The sequence below is a fragment of the Rhineura floridana genome, chromosome 8 (genome assembly GCF_030035675.1).
Source record: "Rhineura floridana isolate rRhiFlo1 chromosome 8, rRhiFlo1.hap2, whole genome shotgun sequence".
Classification (NCBI taxonomy): domain Eukaryota; kingdom Metazoa; phylum Chordata; class Lepidosauria; order Squamata; family Rhineuridae; genus Rhineura; species Rhineura floridana.
Genome location: NC_084487.1, coordinates 26,035,640 through 26,053,574, shown reverse-complemented (window position 1 = coordinate 26,053,574; position 17,935 = coordinate 26,035,640). Strand labels below are relative to the sequence as shown.

Here is a 17,935-nt window from a genome sequence, read left to right as displayed (position 1 = left end):
AGCAAATAATAGCTGAAATGTGCAAAAGATGTCCCATTTCTAAGTGGGATAACAAAATTGCAAGTCCTTTTTAAAATAATGTCAGAGTAGATAAAGGACAGCATTGGTTGTGGGGGGATGTTAGGGAGGAAATAACATTCAAGAGCGTTGCACTTTTTACAAGGTCAAGGTTAATTTGTATAGCTTTAAAGAATTTTGCCTTACTATGAATAGTATTATTGCCACCAGCAGCTGTTTAAAATGTAATTTATTCTTTGTCTCATATATGCTGACGTTCTGTATTTCAACATAATAAAAGCATAAAAGGTATAAAACTAGGATTAAGATGCATATTCTATATATAGTTGTTATTTATTTATTTAACATAATTTGTGTACTGCTTAACTGTAAAAACCTCTAAGCAGTTTATATAAAAATTTGCACTCCTAGAGGAGCAGCACCATGCTCATATACCTTTGCATGTGCAGAATGCCCTGCTTGGGAAAAACAAACAATAAGAACCTTGGCTAGCAGGGGAGCTCCCGCTAAATAACATAGGAGCTTTAGCTAGTTGGTGAGCTCCATGTCTGCATCAGAGCTTCTGGACCACCACTGATTACTGGATCAGGGTGACCTAATGCTCTTCATTGATACTGCATTTCCCAGTGTTTTAATAGCAGAGGCAGGCTTTGCTCTGAACTAAAATTGGTGCTACACTTCATTCTTGTAACCGGAAAGGGTTACATAGCTATCTGCCCTCAGAGGAGCCAGCCCACAATGTGTATGAGTCACTATTCTGGGCAAAAGTCTCTAATAGCAGATAATTCTACTGCATCTGTACACTGAGAGCTATCAATCCAAACACACAATGCAAGGGTGCAATCTCAACTGCAGAAACGCATCCCTGACTGAGTCACTATAGGAGAAAGCAAAGCAAAAGCAATGAATCAAAAAGAGGCACAGTGGGCAACCTCTTCACTGGGTGAATTTGTGTGCTCACAGGAGGCTGCAATCCCAACCCCACTTACCTGGAAGTAAGTCCCACTGATTTCAATAGAACTTACTTCAGAATAGACATTAGAACTGCAACCTTAATTCCTTTCCTTGCTGGCACGCAAGGCTGTCATTTTCTGACATATTGACTTCCCCGGGACATGGTTTGGGAATGACTGATCTAATGTGTGTTACCAACGGTGTAGCTTTTGTGCTCATATATAATTATATTCAAGTTTTATTGTAATACAGTTGTCCCTATTACTACAATGACTGCTGCTACTATTAATGAAGTACTGTACTGTGCTGAATCCTTGAAGGCTGCTCCTTTCCTGGTGATAGCCAGGAAGTTCTAGCTGAATCCAACCCCTTTCAGAATTGCAGGTGAATCCCACTACAGCCATAGAGAGTGGAAATGGGGGTGGGGCCAGAGGTAAAAGTGGGCAGAGCAATGGATGTAAAATGTTATCTTTGTACAGGAGGCTAGTTCCTACATACACTCACACACCCTCTCTGTCTTGCATCCAGACAAGCAAGAAGCATTATCAGACTTCAAGAATACATTCCAACCAGACGAAAACACTCAAGGTGGGTGCGAAGTAGGGCTGGTGAGGGGCGTGTCCTGGATAGAAGAAGTGTGGCTGAGGAAGAGGTGTAACCTGCGGAGAGTCCCAAGAGCCAGACAGAGAGGCCTGGGGGCTGCATTTAGCACTTGGATCTGAGATTCCTAACCCTTACAGGATGATGGCAAATTAGGGCGAGATGAGGAGACACTCCTATAAAGATCAATTGTAAAGATGTTGCTTTAGAGAGGCAAACGCATCACAGAAGCAGTGCACATGGAGCAACTGATGCATGTGTGATAGGCTGCACCCAGGAAGTTGTGTGTCGTACATGGAACATCAAGTCTGAGGTCAGTAAGCCAACAGAAACGCATCCCAGCCATCTTCTACCGTGTGCTCCAGCCTGCAAGGAAAACCAAAAGGCTCAGGGCAGTTGTCTGCAGTGCTTTATACAATGCTTTATGGATCCTTTATAGCAGGATTTCAAGACAGCTGATCTAGATAGGAGGTAGTTAAGTGGCCTGACCCCATGGATGACCAACCTGTGCCACAAACAGCTGGACTAGCATTTCAAATGGCAGTGGTGATGGGGTAAAACTCCCAGCATGGCTTAACACCAGGATATTGTCAAGATGAAATGTTTTTAAAAGCAGTGTGTTTTTAAGAGCATGCATTATAGGGATAATTTATTGCAATTTTATTTATATATTTATATGCAGAGCAAAGGGTAGAGTACAACACGAAAAATGTGATAGAGCAATAAAAATCAAAGAACAACAACAATGTAATTATTCAGCTGGTGGCTCAGCTAGTTTCTGTTGTCTATGCTCTGGTAACTTCTTGGTTAGTTTACCGCAAGTCATTTTCCGTGGGACTGCCTTTGAAGACAGTTTAAAAACTGCAGCTAGTTCTGCAGGGTATGGTCAATGTGTTTTTGTGGGAGTGGTCCCAGCCGCCTTGAAAGAGGCAGTGATACAACCGTTCCTGAAAAAGTGCACCCTGGACCCACTGGTTTGTGACAACCACTGCCTGCTCACAAATACCCCCCTTTTAGGGAAGCTGATTGATGGGGTTGTGGCGCAGCAACTACAAGTGCTCTTAGATGAAAAGGATTATCTTGACCCATTCCAATCTGGGTTCAGGCCTGGTTATAAGACTGAATCAGCCTTGGTCACCCTGATGGATGACCTTTATCAGGAGAAGGACAGGGGGAGTGTGGCCCTGTTATTCTTATTTGATCTCTCAGCGGCTTTTGATACCATTGACCATGGTATCCTTCTGGGCCGACTTGGTGAGATGGGTGTCGGAGGCACTGTTTTACAGTGGTTCCGATCCTATCTCCAGGGTCATTTTCAGAGAATGGCATTGGGTGATTGTCTTTCGGCCCCTGGCAGTTGTGCTGTTGGGTGCCACAGGATAACATCTTGTCCCCGATGCTGTTTTAACATTTATATGAAGCCCTTGGGAGTGGTCATCAGGAGATTTGGGGAAGGTGTCAGCAGTACACTGATGATACCCAGCTCGATTTCTCCATAACATCTGAATTGGGAGAGGCCGTGCAAGCCCTGGACTGTTGCCGGACTCGGTGATGGGCTGGATGAGGGCCAATAAACTGAATCTGAATCCTAGCAAGACGGAGGTGCTGTGGGTTGGTAGTTTCTGAGTTCGGATAATTGGTCAGTTGCCTGCTTTGGATGGTGTTGTACTCCCTCTGAAAGAGCAGGTTCGTAGTCTGGGGGCGCTCCTGGATCCATCTTTGTTGCTAGAGGCCCAGATGACCTCCGTAGCCAGGAGTGCCTTTTACCAACTTTGGCTGGTAAGACAGCTACAGCTGTTTCTGGACCAGGATAGCCTGACCACTGTTGTCCATGCACTGGTAACCTCTAGGCTCGATTACTGTAATGCACTCTATGTTGGGCTGCCCTTGAGGCTGGTCTGGAAGCTGCAGCTGGTGCAAAATGTGGCGGCGAGACTGCTCACTGGGGCAGGGTATCGCCAACATGTCACCCCGCTGCTGAAAGAATTGCACTGGCTGCCTATTAGCTACTGTTAGTTCAAGGTTCTGGTTTTGGTGTACAAAGCCCTATATAGCTTGGGAGCAGGACACCTAAAATATCATTTTACCCCTTGTATACCCAGTCAATCACTACACTCTGCAGGTGAGGGCCTCATGCAGATAACACCTTATTAGGAGGTCCATTCCACACAATATAGGAAACGGACATTTAGTGTTGTAGCACCTACCGTTTGGAATTCCCTACCCTTAAATATTAGACAGGTGCCGCTTCTGTTGTCTTTTTGGCTCCTGCTGAAAACTTTCTTCTTTCAACAAGCCTCTTAATGAGAGACCAGGAAAATCAGCAATATATAAATTGAACAATAACATGGTATGTCAGCAGTAAAGTACCCAAAGCCCAGATGAGCAGGCATGTTTTTAATTGCTGCCTAAAACATAATAGTGGTGAGCTAGCTGCATTTCCACAGGGAGGGAGTTCCATAGATCAAGTACGGTTGCTTTTCAGCCAGGAATGCCTACTTTCACCTTAAGTTAGTTTAGCATGCCTCTGAATAGCAGACACTGGGAAGCACAAGTGAGGAAAGTGCTGGCACACTCAGGTCCTGCTTGCGAGCTTCCCACAGGCATCTGCTGGCCACTGCTATAACAGGATGCTAAAAAAGATGGGCCTTTAGTCTGATCCAGCAGGCCTTTTCATGTTCTTATCTTCAGCGGTGTCCATATATGCCTCTAGTAACATGTAGCAGGGATGGGCAAAAAGTTCACTAAATTCGGATTTAGCACTTGATTTTTCAGTGGTCTGCATATTTTCCATCTTTGCAGAGCAATCTCGCTGGCTCCAAGCTTCAGTGGCTTTCCCCTAACACCACACTTCTTCCCCAGACCCTAGATTTCCCCTCCTTGAATATATAGTTCTTTGATCAATTTTACTCACAGCACAGTGGTACAGCTCTCACTCTGCCATTCCCCCTCCACTCGAATAATCCACGTTCCAAACAGGGAGGAAGCTAGCCAAACCTATAATAACCTATACTAGCAGAGAAGGAAGCCACCTCCCTTTCAAAATATCTATGTCCTTTTAAAATACTGTTGGTTCCTTCTACAAAAGCAATCATTTCTTTCAAAATATTGATATTGCTGTTTTTTGGGAGAAGAAAATCAGACCGGTAAAAGCAATGGATAGTGGACAAAGAATGAACTCCAACTGATACTGCCTGTTAGGGTGACAGAATGCTTTTGAAGCAGAATCAGCCAATGGATCCCATCCCTAACTTCCAGGCTGAAGTACTGTAATACATGACTTGTGAGGCTACCCTTCAAAAGTGTTAGGAAACGTCAGCCCCATTCAGGACATTGCAGCAAGGTGGTTGGCCAATTCTGAACTGCAGGGAGCACATTACAGCATCTCAGTAATTGGATGTTAATTTCTTTTCTGGGCTCAATTCTAGGTGCCAATACTTGCCATTAAAGCCCTGTGTAGCTGGGGCCCAGGTACTTGACATGCTGCCTTCTCCCATAGGACGCCTTCTCCATTCACTAAGGTCATTGGGGGAGGTCCTGCCCCCACTTTGTAAAAAAGATGGTGACAAGGATCAGGCTGCTCTGCTAGGGAACTCTCTCCCTAAATGGTGTCAGCTCACATTAACAATAAGAATAATCCATCAATCCTAATGTGAACATAAGAGGTTCATGTGCCCCAGTAGACCATTGAGTAATAGCTGGTGAGAGTTTATCCTCCCAACCTTGCAGGATAAGACTCACCCCTTTCTTACCCTTCCAGGGCTCAGTACATTCTCCGACCACCATAAATGCTTGGGTAGAGACCTGTCTTCTGCACACCAAAGGCTGTAATGAAGATGTTGACAATTACTGTGATGAAGACGAGGACAGTGGCAATGTTGTTAAGCAAATCCAGGCGCTGCTGCTTCGCCACATCGTTCAGGTTCAAGCGAGCTATGAAAAACAATACAAAACAAAGGCAGAATTTAATTGGGACCCCAACCTCTTCCACCACACACACACACACACACACACACACACAGAGAGAGAGAGAGAGAGAGAGAGAGAGAGAGAGCAGAATCCTTCCACTGAGACTCTATCCCTGCCCATCCCAGTTAAGGCCACACACTCTACGTTATGCAGAAGGCATAAGAACATAAGAAGAACCTGCTGGATCAGGCCAGTGGCCCATCTAGTCCAGCATCCTGTTCTCACAGTGGCCAACCAGGTGCCTGGGGGAAGCCCGCAAGCAGGACAACAACAACAGCTGAACAACAACAATTATTTATGTATTGGTTTACTTGATTTTTTTTATCCCACCTTTCCTCCAGGGTGATCATACAATTACACAACATAATGAATAACATCACAAAAAATTATAACATTTTGAGTATATAAACCAGAATTTCCAATTTCTGATGATGACAGAGCATCACCTAGGACTCCTGCATCTTTGGAATTCTACGACTTTGAATCACCTGCTGCCTTTGCATCTGCTTTTTAGTTTGCGCTACTGCATATTTTGGCTGCTGTCTTTATTATTATAATTTTTATTATTAGAGTCATATTATTCTCTCTTGAAATTTGACATTCTCATCCTTCCCTTCCTCCGACAAGGGCAGCATACCTAGCTCTACCTACCTACCTACCTTCCCACACACAGAGGCCCCATCTGCATTATACATTTAAAGCAGTATCATGCCACTTGAAACAGTCATGGCTTCCCCCAAAGAATTCTGGGAACTGTAGTTTGTTCAGGGTGCTGAGAGTTGTTGGGAGACCCCTATTCCCTTCCCAGAGCTGCAATTCCAGTTTTCCGGGAAAAGGGATTGATTGTTAAACCACTCGGAGAGCTTTAACTCTACTAGTTGGTGCACACAGTACTAAGCTAGATGGAGCAATGTTCTAACTCAGTATGTGGCAGCTTCCTATGTCCGTAGATGTTCTGGACTTCAACTCCCATCATTCTGGCTGGGGCTGATGGGAGTTGTAGTCCAGAACATCTGGAGGACACCAGGTCAGTAAAGGCTGGACTAGTTGACACAAGCCAGATACTCCCATGTTTAGATGGCTTTGAGCAGTTGTTCTGGCAAGAGACTGGAGGCCAAAAATAGCTGCAGATTCTGGAGAACATTCATAATTAGGGTCTGTAGAGAGAGATGTAGCAGTTCTATTGATGTAGCAGTAGCCACAGCTCTATGCAGCCCAAGTTCACGACCCCTGTCATTCCTTCCAGTGCCAAACACACAAGCAGAAAAAGACAGGCCTCTGTTTATGATGTAAGCCTTATCGTGTAAGGGGACGGGGAGGCCGAGCTGGGATCAGGCCAGACAGCTCTGGAGACTGTAGCTCTGTGTATATAAACTGTAGGGGCAGCAATGGAATGCAGACAGGGCTGGTGAAAAGGAGTAAGACAGACTACCCTGGAGGTTACAGCTGAAAATGATGGGGTCTAGGAAGGGGGGTGAAAGAGACTGTGTAGAGCAGCTTGGGTGGGATAGCCATCATGTGTCCTGCTTTGCAGAAGGAGTCCTCTATTTGAAGGTGTCCTCTATTCAAAGGATGGCTGAAAGCTAAAGAACCGTAAGAAGGAAGAGGACTAGGGCCTTGAAGTTGTCCATTAACAGTACATAGACAGCTAACTGGGTAGGCACACAGCTCACCCACTCACACTCTTTCCCATTAGGGCAAGATTTATTTTTGCCCCTATTTAAATTATAGCAATTATTTCTAAATTTGCATCTAGGGATGGGGGGGGGGGAAATGATTCAGTTCACAGTTAACGCTTAATCAGTCAAACATGCACTTTACGAAACAATACCAGAACCAAAGCACAGACACCCTTCGAAATTTGCACGTAACCAAATTTTACAATGCAGTTTTCCAACCAAATGTTTATAAAAATGTATATATTAGAGGAAAGTGTAGATAAAAATGAATATATTTGTGGAAATATACAAAATGCATTATATTAGGAGAAACTGCTTGCACAAATGTGTATATTAGTCAAAACAGAACAATGTATTTATTAGGAGAAATTCACTCTAAAATGCTGCAGATATTTTATGAGGATTTTTAAAAAAGAGATTGCTAATGGCTGCAGAAATGTGGAGAACTGAATTTAAGTCTGGGAAAATGAGAAACTGAGAGAGCCGAAATGGACAGAGCTTTCCATCCCTGTTTGCATCAATACATGATACGTTACCATAAGCATTTTTTACGTAGGTCAGTGTGCTTTTTGGTCCTTTCTTCTGAGTGTGCATTTTTTCTTTTTTGCCACTGTGTAAGTGGCCACCTTAAGCTTGGTGTGTCTGTGCTCAAATACTAAATGAGCACCCCAGTGTCAACTTATTTCTTTCTAAGAGCTATTTTTAAAAGTATTTTGATCAAGGGCAACTTTAAACATTATGGAAATTAGATTGCTAACTGAGACCTGTCAAATGGAACAGCCTTGAGACAAGTGCATGGGATTGGGCTCCTGGGTCATTTCCAAAGGTGCCAGTTCTTACATTAAAATTATTTGCAGGGAGATCAGATGATGTGTCAAAGCAAGTGTTATCCCACAGCCGCACGTTCATTCCCACACCACTTTCTTTATCTCAAAAAATCCAAACTTGGAAGGGAGGGAGTTTGTTGCGCAAGGCCTCCCAATCAACTATAATTGCACAACCTGAATTTGCCGGTATGTGATTGAGCACCACCTGAAAACAGTCTAGAAGCATCCCACATTAGGGCTTGCATACCTGAAGCACTGCTTTATCCCAGAGGAACCAATCTGCGTTTTAAGAACTTATTTGTAGGCTTTTTTCTGGGCTCCCCTGATTGCTGACGTGTTGGAAAGGAAGGAGAGGCAGGGCCTTTTCTGTTGTGGCACTCCAGTTGCGGGATGTTCTCCCCAGAGAGGCTTTTCTGGTGCCAACCCAGATACCTGTGTTTCAGTTCTCATATTGTTTCAGAATGTGTGAATTTGGTAGATTTGTCTTTAAATGTGAACAGAATCTAATTTCTCTTCCATCCCTAGCCCCAATCAATGAATGTGATGTCAATATTCATTCACTGCACTAACAAAATGCCACCAACACTAATAACCCAAATCTGCACAACTACACCAGTAGCCTTAGGAAATTAATTTGATCATACATTTTTTTAGCTGTGTGAACATAGGCACCCAGAGCCATACATAGCACACCTCCTTGCAATGCGTGTGTCCATCTAATTAGTAAAAAAGATGGGGGCAGTTTCCACCCAGTTTGGAGGACATAATGAGTATATGTAGCATGCAATTACTGACCTGCAATTCCTGTAATATACAAAGCACCCCTGTGAGATTTCAGGAAATCATTCTGGGGTGCTGATTTCACTCATGGGAGTTTCCTATCTTATGAGCAATGTAATATGTGAACCAAAAGCAGTTGGGGACCTGATATTGTACAGATGCTAAGAATGTCAGTTGGCTGTAAATTGAGTCATCTGTAGTTCAAATGCTGCCTCAAACATCAAGTGACTATGCGACCTTTTTGCAAGCCAACTATCTGTCAGCCCAATTGGGATAATAATACTGGTCTACTTTGCAGAGTTGTTAGATGGATTTCTGAAACAACATATGCAAATCAATTTGAAAACACAAAAAGTGGCATAGAAATGGTAAATATTGTTATGGATTTCTCCTGCAACCACTTTCATGGTTTCAGAAATTTGGAAAATTCTTCTTAGCTTAGGAAGCTGCCTTATACCAAGTCAGACCAATGGTCCATCTAGCTAAGTATTGAGAAGAATGAGTGGTAGTGTCTCTCCAGGGTTTCATGGCAAGGAGTCTTTCCCAGCCAACCTGGAGGCACTTGGGATTGAACCTGGGACCTTCTGCATGCAAAGTAGATATTCTACCACTGAGCTATGGTCCCTCCCCAGCTTCCAACTCATTTGGCAGTCCATTAAATTATTCAAAGTAACCCCTCTGAGAATAGCGAGGAGGCATGGTGCTCCACTTATGAAGGCCCTGGTAGGACTCATTGAAAGAAGCACAGAGGTCTGCAAAAATAGGCTTACCTATAACAATCAGGAGAATCCCAATGGCTGTTTGGAAGAAGAGGGAAATGCTGATGAGAGCTGTCAGGGTGGCATAATATTGGAAGGAAGGACCCTGCTCCAGCACTGCCTTCAGCTGTGCAGCATTGGCCATGAACAGCGCCACATCCAGCATGCTCTCAGCCACACTTTTCTTAGTGGCATAATGATTTATGTTGATGATGTTTTCCAACCTGGAGCCAGGGTTAGAGGGCTGGAGGAGGAGCAGAAAGAAAAAGGTCATGATGCATCAGAAAAGGAGGTTATATTAAGAACATAAGAAGAGCCTGCTGGATCCATGCAAAGGCCCATCCAGTCCAGCGTCCCGTTCTCACAGTGCCAACCAGATGTCTACGGGAAGTTTGAAAGCAGGACCTGAGTGCAACAGTGTTCTTCCCACTTGTGATACCCAGTAACTGGTATTCAGCGGCATAGTGCCTCAGGAAACAGAGGTTAGTAGCAATGGATAACCTTTTCCTCCTCAAATCTGGCTAACCCTCTTTTAAAGCCATCCAAGTTGGTGCCCATCATACATTTTGCAGGAGCCAATAGTTCAACTATGTGCTGTGTAGGTAACAGAAGGATCTGCCAGCTTTGGTTCTCTCAGTTTCTTGTTTTTCCAGTCTTAAATTCGGTTCCCCACATTTCTGCAGCAGTTTGCGAATTATTTTTTAAATCCTCATGAAAGTTCTCCAGCATTTTAGTGAGAATTTCTCTTACTAAATATGTACGCAGATGGTATGCAGTTTTGACTGATGTGCACATTTTGGCAAGTAATTAGCAAAGTAGTGCATTTTTGCATGTTATTTTCACTAATATATTCATTTTTATGCACACTTTCCTCTAATATAGGCATTTTGGCTTAGTTGGGAAACTACATTGCAAAATTCAGATAAGTGTGAATTTTGAAGGATGGCTGTGTTGTGGTTCTCATGTTGTTTTGGAAAGTGCAGATTTGAGAAATTCATCTTTAAATGCAAACTGAACCGAATTTCTCGCTCATCCCTAGTGCTGTGTGAAGATTCTAATCACCAACTGAGTGAAGATGATGTACATCATTTTCCACACAGTATGGGAATTCCATTTGTGCAAGTAAGAACTAGGAAGCCTCTTTGTAGCCAGAATAAAAGTTAATTTAATATTTCAAACAACCTGAGTTATTTCATCCGTGGATCTGATATTTTAGAACTGACAGGTGGATCCAAAACAAAGACAAAAATCCATTGGTAGGACCTCCCAATGCATTTTGACAGTGCTCTAATCAGCTTGCCTGGGCTCTGAGATCTGTGGGGGAGCCCTTTCTTGTTCTTCCGCCAATTGGTGTAGCTTGCTGTGCAGTGAGGTGCTTCTCTGTGATGGCACCTCTGTTGTGGAATTCCCTTCCCTTGGAGGTGCATACTGTGCTGTCACTATCTGACTTTTGGTTCCACTTAAAAATGCCCCTTTCACCCAGTCTTTTGCAAAAAAATTGACAAAGCAGTACCAGCTACAATTGATATCATCCATCTGCTGTAGTTAATTGTTGTTTGAGATTTACATTGGTTTTGTTTCGATGTAATTGTTGCAAATCACCCATGGGAATGAATGAACGAATGGATGAATGAATATCAGCTTCAACATATGACAGATTAATATCTGTCTCAGTCTCTAATGTCTGAGTCTCTAATATCTGTCCCTAATGTCTCAGTGAGGAAACATGTTTCACAATGCAGCAAGACTGAGATGGCAACTAGCTACCTTCACTGCTTCTGACCTACCTTTATCAGCTATTGTAATAATAATATTTTCTCAGAAGATGGAGGCAGCCATGTTGGTCGATAAAACAAAACAAAACAAAAACCACCAAGCCAGGAATGGCAACATAGGACATCATTTAAACATCACAAAGCAGTTTCACAGAACTCTTCCTCCCGTTTAAACATTTAAAAGGGAGGAAAGCAGGAAGATATGTTGGTATCAGAGGGCATAATAGATGCCCAGTCCAAAAGATCACAAAGCCAGTGTGGTGTAGGGGAAAGAGTGTTGGACTAGGAGAACCAAGTTCTATTCTCCACTTGCTCCTGAAGCTTACTGGATCACCTTAGGCCACTGGGCTATCTCTCACAGGGTTGGTGGGAGGATAAAATTAGGTAAGGGAAGAAGTCTGGTCACTAGGATGAAGAGCAGGATACAAATGCAATTAATAACAAATTCTTCTGTTGTTCTCTGCTGTGAAAGGGAACTGTGAATCCTGATTAGAGGTAGAGACAGATTCTAGCGGCTGTTGGCCTTTATGTTTTCAAATGGTCAGTGGCCACTCAATCGTTCAGCCACTATGCCTTGGAACAGCAGCCTCCAACGGCCTCTAGGTGCCTGTCCGGATTGGGCTCACAGGGAAAGGGAAAGGAAATGGACAGTAGCAACACATGGTGACATTCAGGAAGAGCAGGCTCCCTAGGGACATCTTGGCCCCCCTTCTTCAAAGGTAAAGCTAGTAGCACTGATAGTAAGACTGTAACTTATTTCAGGCTGAGTTTCTCTTGTGTCTTCTGCCAGCAACATATTTTTTTCTGTCCTCTTTTCTTTCTTTTTTTCAAAACTGAATCAGAGGAAGCATTCAGTGGAACTCCCTAGCTAGCACTAGCATTGCTGGGGGGGGGGGTATTTAAAAAAGTTGGTTTTAATAGTTATTTTATACTGTCATTCTCATGGTGGCCACAGGGGGGAGCTCTGAGCAACCTCTAACTTAGCGGCATTCCCTAGGAAGGAATGGGCCAACAGCCCTTCCGCATGTAGTAAATATTGCTGTAAGAGAGCCAGAGGAAAATCATACTACTCTGTGAAAGATGAACAAACATTTTGGAAGCAATCCAGAGGACTTCAACAGGTTTACTGCAACCACATTTTAATCATAGGTGAATTCTCTAGTCACAGCTGGTTATTAAGATTATTAAGAAAGGCCACCCAAACGGTTAGTTGTCATTATAGCTTCTTATTATCCTATGCACTATTTTGCTTTCCAGAGTGGATATGAATAGGCGAGGAAAAGCTTCCTTATATCCCTACAAGCAGGCCCATAGTCAGAGAGGGGCTGGGGGGCACCCCCTAAATTTTTTCTGTCCCCCAATTTTTAAGAAAACAATAATTGATTAATGAATTACAGATCTCCCCCTACTTTTTTTGTCTGTTCCACCCCCCAACTTTTAGGCTGGCTACAGGCTTGCCTACAAGTCTCCTCCTTAGCTGCTACTGTTGCTGCTTAATTGTTTCTCTCTCTAAACGCCATTTTATCCCAAACACATTTAAAAAAACAAACACTGAAGACTGCTTGGTGAATGGTCAGGAGTGATGGGAGTTGCAGTCCAAAACATCTAGAGGGCACCAGATTGGGGAGTGTTGTACTAAAGGCAAGACTGAGTGAAATTTGTCAGACGTACTGACTTGGTTTGCATATAACACAAAGCCAAACTATCACTTAGGACAGGTGTGGGGAACCTCAGGCTCTCCAGGCCTCTCTATAGGGCCCTCTGCACTCTCCCCAGGCCACACCCCTCACTGGTCCTCTTTTGTACCACAACTGTTTCTGCCTGGTTGGAATGTGTCTCTGAACTCTGAGAGTGTCTCTTGCTTGGAAGGGGGAGGGGAAGGGAGGAGAGAGAGAGAGAGAGAGAGAGAGAGAGAGAGAGAGTAAACTAGCCTACAGTAGAAAGCAGTGGCTGGTGGTGGCTCCATGTCAGTGGGGCAGTGGAATCCACTCCAGGTTTTAGTACCTGAAAGTTCGCACTAAAACCCAGAGCAGATTCTGCTGCCCCACTGACATGGAGCCACCAGCTGCCACCAGTAGAAAGGTAAACTTTTCATTGGTTGCCCCTCCCACTTTTGCCTCTGGCCCCTGCCACCACTGGCATGTGGCCCCCAGGAGGTTTCTCAGATGGAAATGGGGCTCTCGGGCTGAAAAGGGTTCTCTACTCCTGGCTCAGTGTGAACATGAAAGAGTGCACATTTCCAAAATTGTGGCTGCTTTGCTCTTGCCCCTAGTTTTCCTGCTGCCGTGCTACAGGGACCTAAGCCATAGTTCAAGGTAGGCAGAGGAAAGGAGACGAGAGAGGAGTACCTCAACAGAAGAGGACAAAAAACAAAAAGAGAGAGGGAGCAAGCTCTGGTGCTCATCAATAAAGCATTTTTTAAAAAGATTGTTAAAGGAATGTTAAAAAGAAAAGAAACACTGGATCGCATCCAGTGCTAGTTCTACTGAGAGTAGACCTACTGAAATTAATGGGCATGGCTAACTTGGATCCATTATTATCCATGGGTCTATTCTGAGTAGAATTTGGTTGAATACAGACTGTTGTTTTTTCTTTTTCTTTTTTGAATCTTCTTCAAGTCTGATATGGGTTTTAAGGGTTCAGGACAGCTAGATTTTTCGTCATCAGTTTTAAAGATTTTTGATCATGTACACTTTCTGTAGAGTGCATGTAACTTACATTATCCTTTTAAGAATCATGGCGCTAACGCGGTGTGTTGATTTTGTCTATACTCCTGAAGAAGGAGTTCTTAACTCTGAAAGGCCTACAGCTGCAAAATATATATATTTGTTTTTGCTTTGTTGAGCATCAGAACCTGCTCCCTCTTTTTTGTCCACATAGGGAGGCCAACCCAGTAGAAACAGGAACTGAGCAGGAAGGGCAAACAGTTTCTCATACACTGTGGATTTTTGAGGGAATATTTACCAAGACCCTCCACAGGCGCTTGTACGTCCTACGGAATGGGAGATACTGGTGGGCACACTGGCACCCATCAGCATCACGTTGGTTTTCATTTGATCCCCTGCCATTAGTCTTTAAGACACCACAAGGCTTTGCTGCACCAGATTACAACTGATTCTGGGAGAGGTTGCACTCCCCGTGAAGGAACAGGTTCGTAATCTGGGAATACTCCTGGATTCCTTCTTGTCACTGGAGCTCGTGGCTTCTGTGGCTAGGAGTGCTTGTGCCCAGCTTAGGCTGGTGTACCAGCTACAGTCATTGCTGGATCAGGATAGCCTGAACTATAGTAATGCGCTCTACATGGGACTGCCCTTGAAGACAGTCCAGAGTCTGCCGCTAGTGCAGAATGTGGCTGGTGTGTTGGTAAGTGGGTCAGCCCAATAGGACCCTGTATCACCAGTCCTGAGAGCACTGCATTGCCTGCCAGTGGCTGCCAGTGATAAACTGTGTCCAATTCAAGGTATCGTTCCTAGCATACAAAGCCCTAAATGACTTGGGGCCCAAGTACCAAAAAGAGTGCCTTCCCCAGTATCAACTAACTCAGGCCCTATGATCAGCAAGGATGGTGCCGCAACTGGGAGTTGCCTGGTTGTTGGTAATTCGCAACAGGGCCTTCTTGGTGGTGGCTTCCCATTTATGGAATGCCCTCCCTAGTGAGGTATGTTTGTCTCCCTCATTATTAACTTGTAGCAAGAAGCTATAAACATTCCTGTTTACCTAGGCATTTGGTGGCTGAAAGACCCTGAAATTATCCACTGTGAGAGTAGGTTCGTAAACTGTAGAAGTTTTAATTGCATTCTATTCTTGACACGTTTGCTGTCCTGGGCTCCTTTGGGAGGAAGGGTGGGACAATAGGCTGCTCATATCCCCTAGGTGACCGCTGTTACTCACTTTGGGACCTTTAGGTAGTGAGGGAAGAAGTAAAAGGACAGCAGGAGTGCATGAGACAGAAAGACAGAGATCATGTGAATGATAAATAATCCTCTTTGAGAGTGTCTGCTGTGAAGGCACTTGATTAAAAGACCATTAATTCCAAGCGAGTCACTGTGGGATGCCAAATAAAACAGAGAGAGAGAGAGAGCTGGGCAATTCACACACAGGAAACAAAAGAGGCATCATGTGCATGGGGTGCAGGACTCTAGGCACTGTATCACACAGAGTTTTCTGAAGGGGAAGATACAGAATTTGTTCAGCACCAAGATCTCCACTGGAACTTGAGCCAAAAGGCAAGAGGCAAACAGGAATGGAAAAATGTCCCCTTTTTTTGTAAAAGCTTGTTCCTATTTCTTAGTACAATAGTACAACAGGAAATCCATATTTCTAAACAACACTACCAATGAAATGTCACCAAATCTTGATTTTGTTCCACAGCACTATCTGCCATTAACCTGCATTTCAAGGATATGACTACACATATATTTAAGAAATTTATATACCTGGGCTCCTTCCGGAGGAATGGCAGGATTCAATTATTATTATTATTATTATTATTATTATTATTATTATTATTATTATTATTATTATTATGAGCAGCAGCAGCATTACCAGCAATTTAGGAACTTCAACTAATTTTGATGTAAAGCACCTTGAGCATATTTTGGAAATGAGGTATATAAATGAAGCTGATGTAGCCATTAGCACCTAGAAGGCCCTTTACACCAACAGGGTATTCCCAGCTGTGCTGTTCAAGAGCTCGGGACTGCCAATGACGGTGCTGAAAAGATCCAAAATGTAATATTGTATTAACAGTCATATGAGATTTTGAAACATAATATATCTTTTGATGTTCTTTCAAAAGGCTTTCCAGTTTTTGAAACTTGTTTCTTTAAATCAAGGGGAAGATTTTACTTAAAAACATATTTTAATCAGAATTCAACACTCCAAGGAAAGTTTGCCAATAGTGTTACATTCCCCCCTCCCCAGTCTTTCATCTTATAAATGGCCCTGTATCAAGAAGCAATTGGCAAATTATTTCATTTCCATGGCAACATATCACCTGTCATTTATCCAACAAAAGGATGTACCCAGACAGACTTGGCCAGCAAGTCTAACACACAAACCCTCTCTTACATTCACTTATAGGCAAAAAACACTTGTGGTTTAAGAATGTATCTATAGCCAACAGATATTTCTATCAAACTTTTAACAGCAGGGAAATTGCAGCTATAGTGAATGCACCAGGGGAGCCAGAGACCTGACCTCGTCTCTGAGATATTGTACTGCGCTACAATGTAAAGAGGCACGTTACCAAATTATTCCAAGCTACACAGGAAGTGGATTGGACTGTGAAAGACCAACCCAAATTGTGTTTGCATTTTTACAAATTTGTAGGACAGTACTATATCTCAGAGAGGAGATCAGGTCTCCTGCCTATTAATAAATTTCTCTGCTTTTTAATCCAGGAGGTTTGAAATGGGATCCTGTGCAAGTTTGCTGAGAATGGATTGATCATTTGCATGCTTATTGAGTTCAATGGGATTTACTTCCCTGCAATCATGCTTAGGATAGGTGAAACTGACCAGGGGGGATGGAGAGAGGAGGAGAAGGAAGTGCAGGGGGAGGGGAGGAGGGGGGAGTAGGAGGGAGGGAGAGGGGAGGAAGAAGGGCAGAGGGGAGGAGGGGGAGGGGAGCAGGTGGGAGGGGGAGAGGAGGAGGGGGCAGGTCCAGTCATTTGCATGCTTATTGAGTTCAGTGGGATTTACTCCCATGCATTCATGCTTAGGATAGGTGAAACTGACCGCAGGAGGAGAATGGGGAGGAAGGGGACAGTGGGAAGGGAGAGATGAAGGGGGAGAAAGGGAAGGGAAGGGGAGAAGGGGAGAAGTGAGGGAGGAGGGGAGATGAGTGAGGAAGGAGAAGAGAGGGGGAGGCAAGGGGAGAAGGGGCAGGAATAGGAAGCAGCAGGATAGGAGGGCAGATTTGACCATTTGCATGCTTATTGAGCTCAGTGGGATTTACTCCCATGCAATCATGCTTAGGATAGGCAAGACTGATAGGCGAGACTGGGGGAGGATCAGGGAAAAGGGAGGAGGAGGGGAGGAAGGGCAGGGGGAGGAAGGGGAAGAGCAAGGGGAGATCGTTTGCATGCTTATTGAGCTCAATGAGATTTACTCTTGTGCAATCATGCTTATGATAGGTGAGACTGACCTGGGGGAGGGTCAGAGAGGGGGAGGAGGGGAGGGTAAGGGAAAGGGGAGGAGGAGGGGAGGAAGGGTAGGGATAGGGAGGAAGCGGAAGGAGTAGGGAGGGGAGGAGATTGGGTGAGTGGACACTGGTTTGAGGCTGTATAATAACCCCCAATGTCACAACAGATGGAAGCATACAGATTGGTAGTGCCCTGGACCACTTATTATAGAGGCTGCACATGCACACTGGAGCACATCTGAAGCTCTGTACCAAGAACAGATGGTACAATGCAGTTGCATTGATTTCATTCTCTGGGTTTTTGTTGTTGTTAATATTTTAATAATAATAATAATAATAATAATAATAATAATAATAATAATAATAATAATAATAATAATAATAATAATAAATATTTCCACTCATTTCCTGAAACACATCTGCCAGTATCC

At 43.8% G+C, this 17,935-nt stretch overlaps 1 protein-coding gene across 2 annotated transcripts in view; it reads right to left on the bottom strand.

The window, feature by feature from the left end:
• The window catches only part of NINJ2 (ninjurin 2), a 102,962-nt gene continuing 85,027 nt past the window's right edge, over window positions 1-17,935 (bottom strand). Inside the window, exons 2-4 of one of the 2 annotated variants that reach the window (XM_061638656.1) lie at window positions 9,598-9,829; window positions 5,314-5,505; window positions 1-1,938 (exon numbers count right to left, since the gene is read on the bottom strand). In XM_061638656.1, the coding sequence (XP_061494640.1) occupies window positions 5,336-5,505; window positions 9,598-9,829 (402 nt within the window). In that variant the 3' untranslated portion in view covers window positions 1-1,938; window positions 5,314-5,335. The remainder of the gene's footprint in view (window positions 1,939-5,313; window positions 5,506-9,597; window positions 9,830-17,935) is intronic. The other variant, XM_061638657.1, reaches the window with a different exon arrangement.